Source organism: Rhodotorula graminis (assembly GCF_001329695.1).
Source record: "Rhodotorula graminis WP1 unplaced genomic scaffold RHOBAscaffold_13, whole genome shotgun sequence".
NCBI lineage: Eukaryota > Fungi > Basidiomycota > Microbotryomycetes > Sporidiobolales > Sporidiobolaceae > Rhodotorula > Rhodotorula graminis.
In genome coordinates this window covers 569,797-584,273 of record NW_017264940.1, presented here as the reverse complement: position 1 = coordinate 584,273, position 14,477 = coordinate 569,797, and the positions used below count along the sequence as shown (strand labels likewise).

The following is a 14,477-nucleotide window of genomic DNA, read 5'->3' as shown; positions in this document are numbered from 1 at the left end:
TTGCCGCGAGGTCTGTTGCCGGCCGAGAGGTGCGACGACGGCAGAGGTTGACGAGCAGCGAGGCTCTCGAGGGTGGGTCGGCGAGAGTGTTCGAGTGGCTGCAAGGTGGCACCCGTCGTTGCTGAGCTCGTCGAGCGGGTGGATCCCACACCCGACGAATCGTCCTCCTCCTCCTCGACCTCGGAGCCGAGCTGCTGTCGTTCGCTGTCCACCTCTCCCTCACCGACTCGACCGCCATGCTTGCCGCCACCCGCAGCACGCGCGCCTTTGTGCCTGCCCGCACCTTTGCCCGCCTCGCGTCCACCTCGAGCCACAAGTTCGTCGTCGTCGGAGGCGGCACCGCAGGCGTCACCGTCGCAGCTCAGCTCCGACGCGCCTTTGCCGCAGAGAAGCGGCCCTTGAATGACGGCGACATCGCCATCATCGAGCCCGCAGCCGAGCACCACTGTCCGTCCCTCCCTCCCTCTCTCTCCCCCCTCCTCGAACCGGTGGCGTGATCGCCCTCGTCTCGCTCGACCAACGCTCACCGCGACCTGTTGCGCACCGCAGACCAGCCTGGATGGACCCTCGTGTGCGTCCCACCTTCCTCTCAGCCCGGCCACAGCGCGAGGTCGCCCTCATACTCCCCTCCTCCCCCGGCCCCTCGTTGACATCTCGCGCGCGACCGAAACAGCGGCACCGGCCTCTCGTCCCTCGACCAGATGCGCAAGCCCATGGACGCCGTCATCCCTGCAGGCGTCAAGCGCTACACCGCCCGTGTCTCGACCTTCCAGCCCGAGCAGAACCAGGTCACGACCGCCGACGACGCCCAGATCAAGTGCGTCCTCGCTTCCTTCCCTCCTTGTCCTCCCTCGTGTCACTCGAGCTCACTCGTCCCCTCGTTCCGCAGGTACGACTTCCTCATCGTCGCGCCCGGCCTCAAGATCAACTTTGACGCCGTCAAGGGCCTCAACGAGGGCCTCGCCGACCCGACCTCGGCCGTCTCGAGCATCTACGCTCTCAACACGGTCGAGAAGACGTGGCGCAACATCGAGGCCTTCAAGAAGGGCACGGCGGTGCGTCCCACTCTCTCTCCCTCTCTTGCCCGAGCGACGCGCGTCCCCTCCCCTCCCGACTCGTCGAGCTGACCTCCCTCCCCTTGCCCTCCTTTCTCTCTCGAGCAGATCTTCACCCAGCCAGCCGGCATCATCAAGTGCGCCGGTGCTCCGCAGAAGGTGCGTCCCGCTCTCGCCTCTCGTCACCCGTGTGCCCGGCCTCGTCGAGCTGACCTTCCCCTCTCGCCCGCACAGGTCCTCTGGATGGTGCGCCCCTCACTCTCCGCCTCTCTCTCCTCCCCTCGGCGGACGCTGACACTTCGATCCCGCAGGCCGAGTCGCAGTGGCGCAACGAGGGCGTTCGCGACCAGGTCAAGCCCGTATTCGCGACTGGCACCCCGAGTGCGTCCTCCTCTCCCTCCCTCGGCCCCGGCCGATCTCTCCAGAGCGAGCGCTGACTCTCGTCGCCCCTGCACAGCCATGTTCGGCGTCCCCAAGTACTCTGCCGCGCTCGAGCAGATCCGCAAGGACCGCAACGTCGAGGGCCTGTTCAACCACAACCTCGTCGCCGTCGACCACCGCCGCAAGGTGGCGACGTTCGCTGCGGGCCCCGACGGCAACAAGGTCGAGCGCGAGTTCGACCTGCTTCACGTCGTGCCGCCCCAGGTCGCGCCCGACTTTGTCAAGCAGTCGCCCCTCGGTGCGTCGAGCGACCTCTCTCCCTCGTCTGGTCCGTCTCCACTCACTAGACCGAGGCCCTGACTGGCTGCGCCTCTCGTCATTCCGCAGCCGACGCCGCCGGGTGGGTCGCCGTCGACCCGGCCACGACCCAGTCGACCAAGTTCGCCAACGTCTTCTCGCTCGGCGACGCGTCGAGCATGCCCAACTCGAAGACGGCCGCCGCCATCTCGAGCCAGGCGCCCGTCCTCGTCGACAACCTGCGCGCGCTGCACGACGGCCACGAGCTGCCCGCCAAGTACGACGGGTACGCGAGCTGCCCGCTCTTGACCGGCCACAACGAGCTCATGTGCGTCGCCTCGGTTCTCTCGCTCTCGAGCGTGGCGTGCCGCAAGGCGCGCTCGCGCTCGATAGACGCACGTGAGGGCCTGACGCCGTCCTCCCTCGTCTTCGTCCGCAGGCTCGCCGAGTTCAAATACGGCGGCGTCCCCAAGGAGGTGCGCCCCGCTCCCTCTCTCCTCTCCTCTCCTCATTTCGTCTTACCTGACCTGACGCCTTGCCTCCCTCGCACCCGCAGACGTTCGCGCCCATCCTCGGCTCGCAGGACAAGCCCAACCGCCTCTACTTCCACCTCAAGAAGGACCTCTTCCCGCGCGTCTACTGGTCGTCGTTCCTCAACGTGCGTCTCGCTCCTCGCTCTCTCTCTCTCTCGTCGTGCGAGCGCAGGCTCGTCGCCGAGAGTAGGGTCTTGAGCCCCTGGGACTGACTCGTCGACTCGCACTTTCAGGGCACCTGGTTCGGCCCCAAGGGCTTCTTCCGCCCGGTCGACTACCTCCACACCGCCTAGACTCGTCTCTACACCTGCACACCGACCTACACCTAGACCTCGCCCGACGCCAGCTCGACATCCTGCATCCCCAAGAGCGGGCGCCCTTCCTGTTCCTCAACCTCAGCCTCGTCCTCTCGTCCTCATTCTCCAACCTCGTTGTCCCACTCGCATTGTTCCCCTCCCCTCTCTCTCTCTCTCTCTCTCTCTCTCCCTCGCATTCATCGTGCCGGCCGGTACCGAGCGCCTCGTCGATAGAGCGCGCGCTCGTGCGCTTGTGAAATCTTAGACTCGCCTCGTTCTGTTGCTTCTCTCGTGCGACGCTCTCGATTGCGAGAGTGACCCTGCGCGTGATACCGAGAGCTGCACCGAGCGAGTACTTGCCCACAGGCCAGCTGTTTCGCGAGACAGGCGAGACAGGGTCGCCTCGTCTCGAAGCTCCGCTCGGCGCTCTCTCGCGCTCGTCCACCGTCGCCGCCACCGCACAGCTGCCGCGCGCAGCGCAGGCTGCAGGGGCTCAGCCTTGCGCATCACGCACGCCTGCTGTCGGCACCCGTCGCTGCCCACTCGTCCTCCCAGCTCTCCGTTCGCTCCACCCACCGACCTCGCCAGCTCGGCCACCAGCGCGCAGGGCAGCACGCCACGCCGCCCGCCCCGCAGCTCGCGCATGCTTCCGCCGTGCTGCTCTCGGCCGCACCAGGATCGGGGGCCGAGAGCTTGTTCTGCGCCGCGTGGCTCAGGCGCGCGCGTCGGACGCGGGGGAGGACGCGCGCGAGACGCGCGGCCGCAGCGGTGGATGGGACGGAGCACGGTGATGGTCAGAGGGGCAGTGTTGTGCGCTCTCGCTCGGAGCGTGTCACGGAGCCCGAGGCGAGGTCGGGCCCCTCGAGCTCCTCGGGTGCTGGCAGCGCGACCGCTCTGCTTCTCCCTCGCTCGCCCTCGGCTGGCACCTCTCTCCCTGCTCCTGCGCCCAGCTCTCCAGAGATGCTCGGCTCGACTCTCGCTGCGCTCGCCAGTGCAGCTGCGCTCGTCGCGCCCGCACAGGCCTTCTTCCGCATGCCCCTGGACAACCTCGTGCGTCTCTCTCCCTCCTCGTCACGCCTTTCCTTCCGCGCCGTCGCCGTCTCACACGGTCCTGTCGCACCCGCAGCTCGTCGTCGAGCGCGTCGACCCGATCGTCATGCCGCACACGGTGTCGGCGCACGTGCACTCGGTCGCCGGCGGCAGCAACTTCTCGCCCGATGTGCGTCGCGCGCTCCCTCTCGCGCCTCTCGTGAACGGCGACTGACCCTCGGCGACGTGCAGGCGACGTACGAGAGCCTGCGGGCGAGTCAGTGTACGAGCGCGCACGCCAAGGAGGACATGTCAGGTGCGCTCGACTCGCCTTCCCTCTTCCCCTCTTCCGTCGATTGACGTCGAGTTCTGCCGCCCGCAGCCTACTGGCATCCTTCGCTCTATGTGCACTGGGCGAACGACACATTTACTCGAGTGCGCGAGCTCGACGGCGGCTTGGCGTGCGTCCCATTCTCTCTCGTCCCGCTCGGGCCTCTCTTGACGCCGGACCGAGCCACAGATACTACCTGTTCCGCTTCAACGAGGCCGACAAGACCAACGTGACGGCGTTCCCGCCCGGGTTCCGCATGCTCGCCGGCGACCCGTTCGCGCGCTCGTACAACCTCGCGGGCAGTGCCGAGGACACGATCGGTCCGTCCTCTCCCTTCACCTCGTCGCCTTGGCCGCCCGAGTCGCTCACGTCGACGCTTACTCGCAGGGTGGAACTGCCTCGGTGCGCCGGAGCCGACACGAGTCGAGGGGAGCGGCCTGCCCGTCGACCGGTACTGCAGCGACAACTTGAGGGGCGAGGTGCGGTTCCGTGCGTCGCCTCTCTTTCTCTCCCTCTCTCTCGACGACGACGAGCCCTCCTGACACTCTCACTCGTGCAGCGTCATGCTGGGACGGCGTCAACCTGTACAACCCGGACGGCTCGCACATGGCGTACTCGGACGGCGAGATTGGGCGTGCGTCCTCGCGCTCTCTCCTTCCTCCTCGTCTCCTCCGTCGACGTACTGACGGACCTTGTCGAACAGCCTGCCCCGACTCGCACCCGGTCCGCCTCGTCACGCTCTTCATGGAGATCTCGTTCGCCGTTCAAGATGTCGAACCTTACCGCAACGAGACGATGAACCCGAGTCAGCCGTTCGTGCTCGCGGTACGTCCCCTCTCTCTCTCTGTCTCTTCGAAACATGTACTCAGAAGCCGTCACTGACTCGACGACGGTGCGGCGACAGATGGGCGACCCTTACGGCTTCGGCTGGCACGCGTTCGTCGCTCGTTCCCCTCCTCGTTACTCCTCTCGACGAGCACAACCTAACGCTCACCTGCATGCGCAACAGCGACTTCTTCAACGGCTGGCCGCAAGACCTGCTTCAGCAGGCGATCGAGGTGTGCACGGACCCGGGCGGCGAAATCGAGGACTGTCCGGTCCTCGAGCTGTACAACCGCGACCGGGCCCAGGTCGAGTACCCCGAGTTCTGCCACAAGACGCCCGACTACAACGAGGTGCGCCCACTTCCCTCTTCCTCCTCGTCGCTTGTCGTCGAGTAGGGACTGACTCTGCCGCCGCCGCCGTCGCAGGTCGTCGAGGGCAACCTCAAGGCGCTCCCCGGCTGCAACCCGATCACGTGGACCCGCGAGGACGCCCTCTCGACCTCGTGCACCGACGTCCCGTACCCTGAGCGCTTCACGCCGACCGTTTACCCTGGCGACATCCCGCCGCTCGGCGCCGAGGTCGTCGACGGGTTCGTCCTCCTCTCTCTCTTTCTCTCTCTCTCGTCGACCTCTCGCGCTCGCCAGCCGTGACTGACTCGACCTCAACTCGTCCCGCAGCACGCCCGAGACGGTCGTGTCGTACCAGGACTGGACGTACCTCGGCTGTTTTGCCGACAACCAGACGGCGCGCGCGTTCCCGCACTCGATCCTCAACGTCGAGAGCGTCGACGCGTGCCTCGACGCAGCGGCCGACGCGGGCTACGGCTGGGCCGGCCTCGAGTACTACGGTGCGTCGCCGGTCGTTCCTCTCCTCCCCTGTTCGCGCGCCCGAGGACGAGAAACTCACCGAGGAAGGAGGTCGCCCATCCGCAGGTCAATGCTGGGTCGGGCCGCTCTATCCTGCGACGGCAAAGCTCGACATCGGGTGGTGCTCGAGCGTGTGCAACGGCAACTCGACGCAGTACTGCGGCGGCGGTCCGAGCGTCTCGGTGCGTCTCTGCCCTTGCCCTTCCTCTTCCTCCTCCTCCTCGTCCGGTCACTGACACTCGTGCACCCTGCAGGCATTCTCGCTGTACCAGCTCAAGCGGCCGTCGACGAATACGACCCGGATTGAGAAGCGGCATCTCCCGCAGGTGCGTCCAGCTCGCTCGATCTCGCTCTCGAAGCGTCGCAGCCCTCACCGTCCTCGTTCCCGCAGGGTCACGCGCGCCTCTCATAGACCTCCTCTACGTCTTCCAGCCTTGAGCTTCGCCTTCTAGTCCCCCTTTCCCTTCGACCTTCCTTGTCCATCTTTGCCGTAGACTTTTCGCGCCCTCGTAACGTCGCTCGCTTTCCTCTATACTTCGCCTGCCTGTCGGCCTCGTCGACGCTTCGGTCGAGAGAGAGTATGACGTGCAGAGAGCTTCAGAAGCGCGAACTGCCGTCGGGCGCCGCGGTCGGGCCTCGCCTGTGCCGCGGATGGCTGCAGCTGAGGCTCGCGCGAGTTGCACTCGTTGCCGCAGTTGCTCGAGCGGCTTTCCGAGACCTCTGCTGGCGGTGTCGCTCGCAAAGAGGGCGAGCTGAGGCGCACAGGCTTGATGCGAACCGGACGAGAAGGAGGTGGCCGCGCTCGAGTCTGCGCGCGTGAACTTTCGGGACTCGAGAGGCTCACGTTCTACCTTTCGAGACGAGCACACGAGAACGAGACTCGCTCCTTGTCGGTCTAGCGCGGTCCCACGGACCACCTCGTGAGAGCAAAGGAAGGGAGGTGCGCCTCGCTGTAGGGCTCGCAGCGCGAGTCTCCCTGGATCCGAGCACAGCGTTCCATGCTGCGTTGGACGTCTGCCGTGAGCAGAACCGAGGAGGAGCAGCAGAGCACGAGGAGGAGAAGCACGAGCAGAACCAGCAGCCGAAAGCAAAAAGCAAAACCCAAGCTTGGCCAGGCCTAAGCCTAGCCAAGTCGATAGTACTCTGCAGGAGATCGAGTCAATAGGAACCCCTTTTTAGACTCGACGCTGCAGCCAGAACTGTGTCAATAAGGACCCCTTTTTTACACATAGCCTTCCAGCGGAGCGCGATAATCGACCCATCTGGCTCAAGCAAGGAAAGGCCTACTTTGTAAACGCACGCCACACGCACTTTCGTCCCTCCTCCCTCCCTCCCTCTCCCCCCACACTGCGCGCCTGCTTCTGGAAAGGTCACGGGCGACTCGAGCTATTTCCACTGCATGCCTGAGCGCAGGGACGCGCCGTAAGTGCGACGAGCCGAGGCGCGAGAGCGAGCGAAAGCGGAACGAGGACAGCGCGCGCGCCACGTCGACCCACCTTCTCGCGACTTGCGTGCTCCTCACGCATCGCCGAGTGTGTGTCCCGCCTGCTCACAGAGCCTAAGAAGCCCATGCGAGTAGAACTGCGGACGCGGCGAGCGTGCAGAGGGCGCTGTGCTCGAAAATCAGTGCGCTCGAGCCCGCGTTTCGAACCAGACTGGCCTTGCTCAACCGCGTCGAACAGCTCTCACGCAGCTCACGGTGGCTCGAGCCACGTCGAATTGCAGCTGGGATGAGGGAAAGACCTTCTGCTGTGGCGCACGAGCGGAGCGTGCCGGCTGAGGTCGGCCTCACGACCCGGCGCTCGAGAAGGAGGACGAGGAGGAGAAGGTCGCGCTCGAGCTCGCAGTTCTGCTCTTCTCGGGTCCGGTTTGCTCTCGATCGACCTATCGAGACGTGTGAGCGAGGCTCAGGTCCAGTCGAGGTGCCTCTCACGAGGTCGGCCTCACGACTCTGCGCTCGAGAAGGAGGACGAGGAGGAGAAGGTCACGCTCGAGCTCGCAGTTCTGCTCTTCTCGGGTCCGGTTTGCTGTCGATTGACCTATCGAGACGTGTGAGCGAGGCTCAGGTCCAGTCGGGGTGCCTCTCACGAGGTCGGCCTCACGACTCTGCGCTCGAGAAGGACGACGAGGAGGAGAAGGTCGCGCTCGAGCTCGCAGTTCTGCTGCCCTGGGGCTCGAGTAGCCCTCGAACGTTCTCTCGAGCCGTCTTCTCGAGGCCGCTCCGACACGTGCGCCCGAGGAGAGCGACAAAGACTCTCAAACGGCGCGGCCGACTTTGAGAAGGTCGAGCTCCGTGCGACTTGAGCCCAGGCGGCAGGAGCCGTTAAGTTTCTTTCTCTTTGTCCTGTGCATGCCGGGAAGGAAGCTCGCAAAGATTGACAGACCGAGTTCCAAAGAGTTCTACAATAACAAGGGAGAGAGGGAGGAAGAGGGAATCGTCCGCCGACCGAGGTGACCGAGCAAGGCAGGCGTGCCCTCGCCGGAACGGAGAACGGCGCCGACGAACGCCTAGATAAGGTACTTGAAGTCGGCGGCCTTGTCGCCCTGGGCCCGGAGCTCCTCGACCGTGTACTGCGTCCGCTGCTCCTCGGGAAGCATCGCCTGTTGCTCGAGCCACTCGGTCTTGCGTGCGTTCTCGCGCTTGAGCATGACGGCGTACAGGGGCCCGCAGATGTAGCCGAGCATGACGAAGCCGAGGACGACGCCGTGCCCGAGGTAGTAGTGCGGCTTGTCCTGCTTGCGGTACACGTTCGAGGACGCGAGCGCGCCGAGGTTGCCGAGGCCGATCTGGGCGGCAGCTGCGGGCGGAACAAAGACGAGACGGATGTCAGTGCGTGCGTCGGCTCGACTGAGGTAGAGAAGTCCAAAGGCGGGGCCGCGAGGAGGCGAGGAGGGAGAGAGAGGGAAAGCGACGACGTACAACCGACAGCCCGCTTCGTCTGGCCCGAAAGATTGTTGGACAGCCACGTAACGGACGTCGGGAGGCCGCCGTAAGCGCCCATGGCAATCAGGTAGATGCCAAAGTACTTGACGCCGCTCGGTGCCGGCGAAACTGCGACCGGCAAGAGGTCAGCTCGGGTTCGCAACGATGGAGCGAGAGGGCGACGCACTGTTGATAACGAGACCGATGACGCAGAGCGTGAGCTCGATCATGAGGAAAGGGAACCGAGTCTTGTACCGATCCGAGAGGACGGCTGCCGGGTTGAGAAGGCCGACCAGGTCGTTAGCTTTGTTCGAGCGTGCAGGGTTCTCGCCGGCTCCAAGGGGGGAAGAAAGTGGACGCACAGACGGCCATGACGAAGAGGAAGGCGACGACGTAGTACGGGACCGTGAGGAGCTGGGTCTGGGCGCGGCTGTAGTCGCCGAGGCCGGCGACGAGGGTTGGCGAGATGAGCGAGATGGCGTACAGGGGAACGACGACGCCGAGGTAGTAGCCGATCGAGAGCCACGTCTGCCACGTCGAGAAGGCCGACCAGATGAAGCTCTTGCTGACGTGCTCGGCCTCGCCGACCTTGGAGTTGTCGGTCGCCCGGCGGTAGATGAGCCACTCCTTCTCCTCCTGCGTGAGCCACTTGCACTCATTCGGGTAGTCGGAGATGAGCCAGAACGAGGCAACGCCGACGACGAAAGTGGCGAGGCCCTCGAGCTGTGGGCGAGGCAAGTTGGGAAGGTCAGTTCTCGTCGAACTTCTGCCGCCTCGACGTCTCCACACCCGCCAAACTGTATAGACTAACGATGAAGATCCAGGACCAGCCATTCCTTCCACCCACCCCCCTCATAAACCCAATCCCATAAGCCAACAGGCCGGAAAACGCGCCCGCGAGAGTTGCGGCGCCGAAGAAGAAGCCGACGCGTGCCTGCGACCTCTCGCGAGGGTACCAGATGCTGAGATAGAGGATGACGCCCGGGAAGAGACCCGCCTCGGCGACGCTGTGTGCGAGAAGGAGGTGTCAGGGCCGGATCGAGGCGCGCCGAGACGAGTTGCGGACGCACCCGAGGGCGAGACGAGCAGCGAGCAGGCCGCCGAACGAGGTAACCACGCCCATGAGCGTCATAACCTGCGAGGTAGAAGAGAGAGGGAGGAGAGAGACGGGCCGGTCAGCTCGAGAACGAGATGACGGCGAGGGAGAAAGCGAGGACGCACGATGGCCCACACCGTCGTGACGAGTCCGAGCCACCGGGAAGGCCTGCGGAACTTCTTCATGACGAGGTTGGCCGGCACCTCGCACAGGCAGTAGGTGATGAAGAAACAGGAGAGGGCGGTCTGCTCGAGGAAGGTCGGTCAGCGAGGCTCGGCGGCGCGCAGAATTCGCGAACGTTTGGGGCAGAGGGGACGCACGTTGTAGTCCTGCGAGGTCATGCCGAGGTCGGCTTCAAGGCCCTCGATGCGGGCGTTGCTGCGGGTGGGGCGACGAGGAGGAGAGGGGAAGGAGGTCAAAGCGCTCAGTCGCGGTTCGCCAAAGGCTCGCTACAGACGGACTCGAGGAGCTCGACGACCTCGAGGATGCTCGAGAGGCATGCAAGGTGCGACTCACCCGATGTTGCCGCGGTCCATGAACGAGAGGAGGTAGAGCACGGCGAGAATCGGCATGAGGCGAAGGTCGACCTTGCGATCTGCGGATTGACAGGTAAGCGTCGTCGCCTCCTCTCGCCGTCGACGAGGACGAGGGACGCACACAGCTTGTCCTCCTCTGCCCTCGTAAAGATGCGCGCCGGGACCTTGACGGCGCCGACATGCGGCTCGGCCGCCTGGCCGAAAGTCGACGACGACTCGACGTGCTCGGTGTAGCGCTTCTCCTCCAGCGCCGTGTCGGTCTTCTCGACGTCGTTCATGATGGGCGCAAGTCGTGAAGGAGGAGCTTGAGAGGCGTGGGGGAAGGAAGAGGAGGATTCGAGGGGTGCGACCGCAAAAGTGGTCGGCGACGGGTCCTTTGCGCGGTCGGTGCTCGTCGACGTGCAAGCGGAGAGTGCTCGAGTCGGTTGCGCAGAAGCAGGAGGAGCGAGAGCGAGAGAGCGAGCGAGAGAGCGAGCGACGAGCGGAGGAGTTCCCCCACGGGGGATTCCAAAGCACCCGGGCGCGAGCGGTCCGGGGAAGTTTGTGGGCGAAAGACCCGGCTCTTTCCAGAGCGCTGGGCACCGATCTGAGAACCCGTTCTTAGCGCGCTAACGAGAGGACGAAGGGAACCCGGCACGGAGGTGGGGAAGCCACCCGACGGCGCGGCAAGGGCACTCACGGCGCTGCCGCGTTCGGCCGGCGAAATGCAGCGCCGCTCCTTTGACGACGAGGCACCGGAAGGCAGAGGTCCGTACTGACGCAGCACTGAGGCACAGACGAGCGCCAGCGAGGGAACTGGGAGCTCGTGCGTCGAAGCCGAGCTGCGCAGCGGCGGAAAAGCGAGCCGCTCTGCGCGCGGTGGGCACAAGCAGGCGTTCCTCCAGCTGCGCGGTCCCTGCGCGGCTGTGCGAGCGTGGGCGCCGCCTTTCCAACGTTCAACCGTGGAACGAGGACGAGACGCCGTGATCGGCGGCCGACGAGCACGCGGTCCTTCTGCAGCAGGGCGAGGCGTGGCTCGATCGACGCGCATGGCCTCGCAGGACGCACTCGGAGAGCAGACAAAGCCGTCGTGCGGCTCAGCCGGCTCGTCCGAGGCGCGAGGAGCGCGGTGAGGGAGCGAGAGATGAGGGAGGAGGAGGAGGAGGAGAGCCCGAGGGCGACGGCTCGCGAGTCGCTGCGCAGGGCTGCTCCGACTCAGGCGAGGCTGTGCTGTATGCTGCGCGAGAGCCGGACCTCGCACGAGGGCATGAGAGGAGCGCAAGCTCGTCGCCGCCTCTCGTCCCCGCCTCTGCTCCTCCCTCGCTCTCACCCTCACTCGCGCCATGTCTGCCCCGCCCGCCTACACGCCAGAAGTGCCACCAGCTGGCCTCCGAGTGCCCTGCACCTCAGGCACCCCGATCGACTCGACCGTCACCGGCCCTCCACCGTTCGCCGACCTCGACGGCTCTCCCGTCTTCGTCGCGAGCGCACTGCTCGGCGGCGGGCGGTCGGTCCACCCGTGCAAGTTCGCTCGAGGCCACGCCATGTACAGCTACGGCGGCAGCGAGAAGCAGCACCAAGGTCGCTTCGACATCTTGCCCGTCACCGCCGCGATGGAGTGGGTCAGCGCTGCCGACGGAAAGGTGCGCCCCTGCCCCTCCACTCTCTCCTTCGAGACGGACGGCCACTGACCACCCTCACCGAAGCAGATCCCGAAAGGCCGCCGGCCCGTCGAGGGGGTGCGTGCCTGCTCCTCTCCCTCCTCTCGCACCCTGCTCCTCTCCCTCCTTTCGCACCCTGCTCCTCTCCCTCCTCTCGCACCGGCGACGCTGACCTGCGACACGCACTCGCAGGGCTTCGAGGAGTCGGGCCAGCACCTCTTCCACGCCCTGACCAACATCGACGGCGTCTGGGTCCCGGGCAAGACGGCCGAGCACCTCGTGCGTCCCTCTTCCCCTCTCTCTCGACTCGGGCGGCTCGTCGCGCTCACGCAGCTCTGTTACTTGCAGCGAGGCGCCAACTTTGGCTTCGGCGGTGGCGAGACGGTCCGCAAGACGGGCTACTCGATCCTGTGCTGGCGCTGAGTGGGCCGCCTCCCCTCTTCTCCTCCTCGTCCCTTTGTCACTCCCCCTTTCCCCTCGTTGTTAGCCTTGTCGTTCCACCACTCGCAGTCGCAAACCTGTTCGTCTCGATTCGAGTTGGCCGCTCGTCGGCGGCGTTGAGCCGGAGAGCGCACCGACCGCCGTTCGTGCGCGGACGCGAGCAGGTGCGCCGGCGGCCGGAGCAGCCCGGCGCCTTTGTTCGTCGCGCTTGACACTCTCTTCTGCAGCAGCACGCTCGCCATGCCGCACGACCGCGCCTACGACCCGCCACCGCCGTTCTCGCCCTCGCCTGCGTCGCCCTCGACCTCGGTCGTCTCGCCCGGCGCACCCGACCCGCTCGCAAGCTCGATGCCTGCCCTCGCCCTCTCGCCGACACTCCCGCCCGACTACAGCGCTCCTCCTGTCGCCGAGCCGCACGCCGTCGTGCCCCACGCCGCCCTCGTCGCGCACCTCTCCCTCCTCTCGCACTTCTTCCGCCTCCGCGACCGCGTCCGCTCGTCGACCTCGGGCCCGCTCGCCTCGCTCTCGCCCGGCGCAAGGTGGAGCGCGTTCCTGCGCCTCGCGGCGTACCGGCTCGACGTCTGGCTTTCGCGCGTGTGCGCCCGAGACGGCTCGCACGGCGCGGGCAGCAAGTGGGAGCGAGGGGTCGCGGCGCTCCCGCTCGACACGGCGTTCGTGTGGTGGGCCTGGATGGCAGGCGCAGGAGGAGTGCGGGGCTACGTGGAGGACGTCGCGAGGTGCTGGGGCCGCGAGCTTCGGCGCAAGTTGCCCGGCGACGTCGGTCGGTGGGCGCTGAGAGACTTTCCCGTCGTCGACCTGGTGCGTCCCCTCCCACACTCCCTATACAGCAGCCCGACCTCGAGAGCTAACCAGGGCCCCGTCCCGCAGGTCGAACGTCTCGAGGAGCGCCTGTCGACGCTCGTCGCCCTGCGCGGTCGCCAGCTGTGGGAGGAGAAGACGGGCGGTGCAGGGTGGGACGCGATCGAGTCGCTCGAGGACGACGAGGCCAAGATGTGGGTCGAGTGCCCGTGGTGCGGCAAAGGGTGCGAGCTGTGTGCGTCCCGCTCGTTCCTCTCTTTTTGCGCCGCCCCGCTCTTCTCGCCTTCCTCCTCCCTCGTGCTGGACCCTTGTCCGCCGACGTCGGCCACATACTCCTCACTTACTCTTGACCCCGAGCAGATCTTCTCACGACCGCCCGCACCGGCTTCTGCAACGCCGCCTTTACCGCCACGTGCTCCTCCTCGTCGTGCGGCCGCATCATCAACCGCGAGACGCTCGGCATCTCGCGCCTGCTCGAGGACTGCCTCGACGAGTGCCCCGCTCCGAGGGAGCAAGTTCCGGCGACCGAGATGTGGGAGATGGACTGGGAGAAGGGCAGGCGGGACGAGGAGGACAAGGTCGGGAGGAAGCTCGTCGCGTGCGTCCTGCACGTCTTCTCTCGCCCTATACTGCCGTCAGCCACTGACGCAGTATCGTCTGCGCCTCTTCTCCTGCAGCGGTACCCTGTCGGCCTCGATGTCGATGCTCTCGTCGACGCCCACCTTCTCAAGCCGGGACCTCGTCTCGGCCGCACTCACGACCCAGGACATCCAGCGCGTTGTTCGGCCACTCGGCGACCTGCATGGGCGCCTCAAGGACCGCGTCTCGAAGCTCGACAAGGTCGCCCGAGCTTTGTTTACGGACGGCGCTCTGCCGGCCAAGATGTGCGTCCCCCCTTTTCCCCCTTCTTCCTCGCGTCGAGCATCGCCGCCGATCATTGACCGCTCACATCCCTCTTACCGCAGCATACGTCACGTCCTTTCGTGCTACACGACGCCGCACCCATTCGCGTCCGACCTCGCTCTCGGCGCCGTGCGGCTCTCGGCGTTTCTCGATGCGCTGTCCACCGTTGGGTGCCTCGCGCCCGGGTTCGCGCACAGCGTCCTCGGGCGGGAGGTACTCGAAAAAGCCGAGAAGCGGTACGAGCTGTGCGTCGCCCCTCCTCTTTCCCCTTGGCCGGCGCGAGCAGGGGTTCGAGCGCTCACGAGCTCTTGCCTGCGCAGGTTCCTGTCGGTCGTCGACAAGGTCGTCAAGGACGGACCGGCCATAGTCCCGCTCGACATCGACTTTGTGTGCGTCCACTTCTCCCTTATGGCCCCGTGACGGCGTCGCTCGCAAAGACCGAGAACTGATGCTTCCTTCGACCCGGCCGCAGGTGGATCACGCACGCCCTTGTCGCAAGTCAGTAC

The 14,477-nt window shown here is 66.0% G+C and overlaps 4 protein-coding genes across 4 annotated transcripts; 3 read left to right on the top strand and 1 right to left on the bottom strand.

Moving 5' to 3' along the window:
- Window positions 1-236: 236 nt before the first annotated feature.
- Window positions 237-2,752, top strand: RHOBADRAFT_39036 (uncharacterized protein; the record flags this gene model as incomplete). Its single annotated transcript, XM_018413585.1, has 12 exons — window positions 237-447; window positions 550-571; window positions 674-817; window positions 890-1,055; window positions 1,164-1,214; window positions 1,290-1,301; window positions 1,367-1,436; window positions 1,513-1,734; window positions 1,824-2,061; window positions 2,173-2,209; window positions 2,290-2,391; window positions 2,500-2,752. 12 exons carry the CDS (start codon window positions 237-239, stop codon window positions 2,557-2,559), a joined length of 1,335 nt encoding a protein of 444 aa, XP_018268956.1. The 3' UTR covers window positions 2,560-2,752.
- A 770-nt stretch (window positions 2,753-3,522) lies between these two features.
- On the top strand, window positions 3,523-6,144 carry RHOBADRAFT_55573 (uncharacterized protein; the record flags this gene model as incomplete). Its single annotated transcript, XM_018417916.1, has 15 exons — window positions 3,523-3,612; window positions 3,689-3,781; window positions 3,844-3,907; window positions 3,974-4,052; window positions 4,112-4,242; window positions 4,310-4,411; window positions 4,482-4,556; window positions 4,626-4,747; window positions 4,827-4,858; window positions 4,932-5,097; window positions 5,173-5,336; window positions 5,425-5,594; window positions 5,680-5,795; window positions 5,868-5,939; window positions 6,005-6,144. The coding sequence occupies 15 exons, from the start codon at window positions 3,523-3,525 to the stop codon at window positions 6,023-6,025; spliced, it is 1,497 nt and encodes a 498-aa protein (XP_018268955.1). The 3' UTR covers window positions 6,026-6,144.
- A 1,977-nt stretch (window positions 6,145-8,121) lies between these two features.
- RHOBADRAFT_22530 (uncharacterized protein) lies at window positions 8,122-10,446 on the bottom strand (the record flags this gene model as incomplete). Its single annotated transcript, XM_018412577.1, has 10 exons — window positions 8,122-8,411; window positions 8,534-8,665; window positions 8,724-8,870; window positions 8,899-9,259; window positions 9,384-9,543; window positions 9,607-9,671; window positions 9,758-9,877; window positions 9,953-10,010; window positions 10,149-10,227; window positions 10,290-10,446. The coding sequence occupies 10 exons, from the start codon at window positions 10,444-10,446 to the stop codon at window positions 8,122-8,124; spliced, it is 1,569 nt and encodes a 522-aa protein (XP_018268954.1).
- A 1,044-nt stretch (window positions 10,447-11,490) lies between these two features.
- Window positions 11,491-12,231, top strand: RHOBADRAFT_46493 (uncharacterized protein; the record flags this gene model as incomplete). The annotated part of the gene is made up of 4 exons (XM_018414798.1): window positions 11,491-11,790; window positions 11,857-11,886; window positions 12,001-12,087; window positions 12,157-12,231. The coding sequence occupies 4 exons, from the start codon at window positions 11,491-11,493 to the stop codon at window positions 12,229-12,231; spliced, it is 492 nt and encodes a 163-aa protein (XP_018268953.1).
- Between the last annotated feature and the right edge of the window lie 2,246 nt (window positions 12,232-14,477).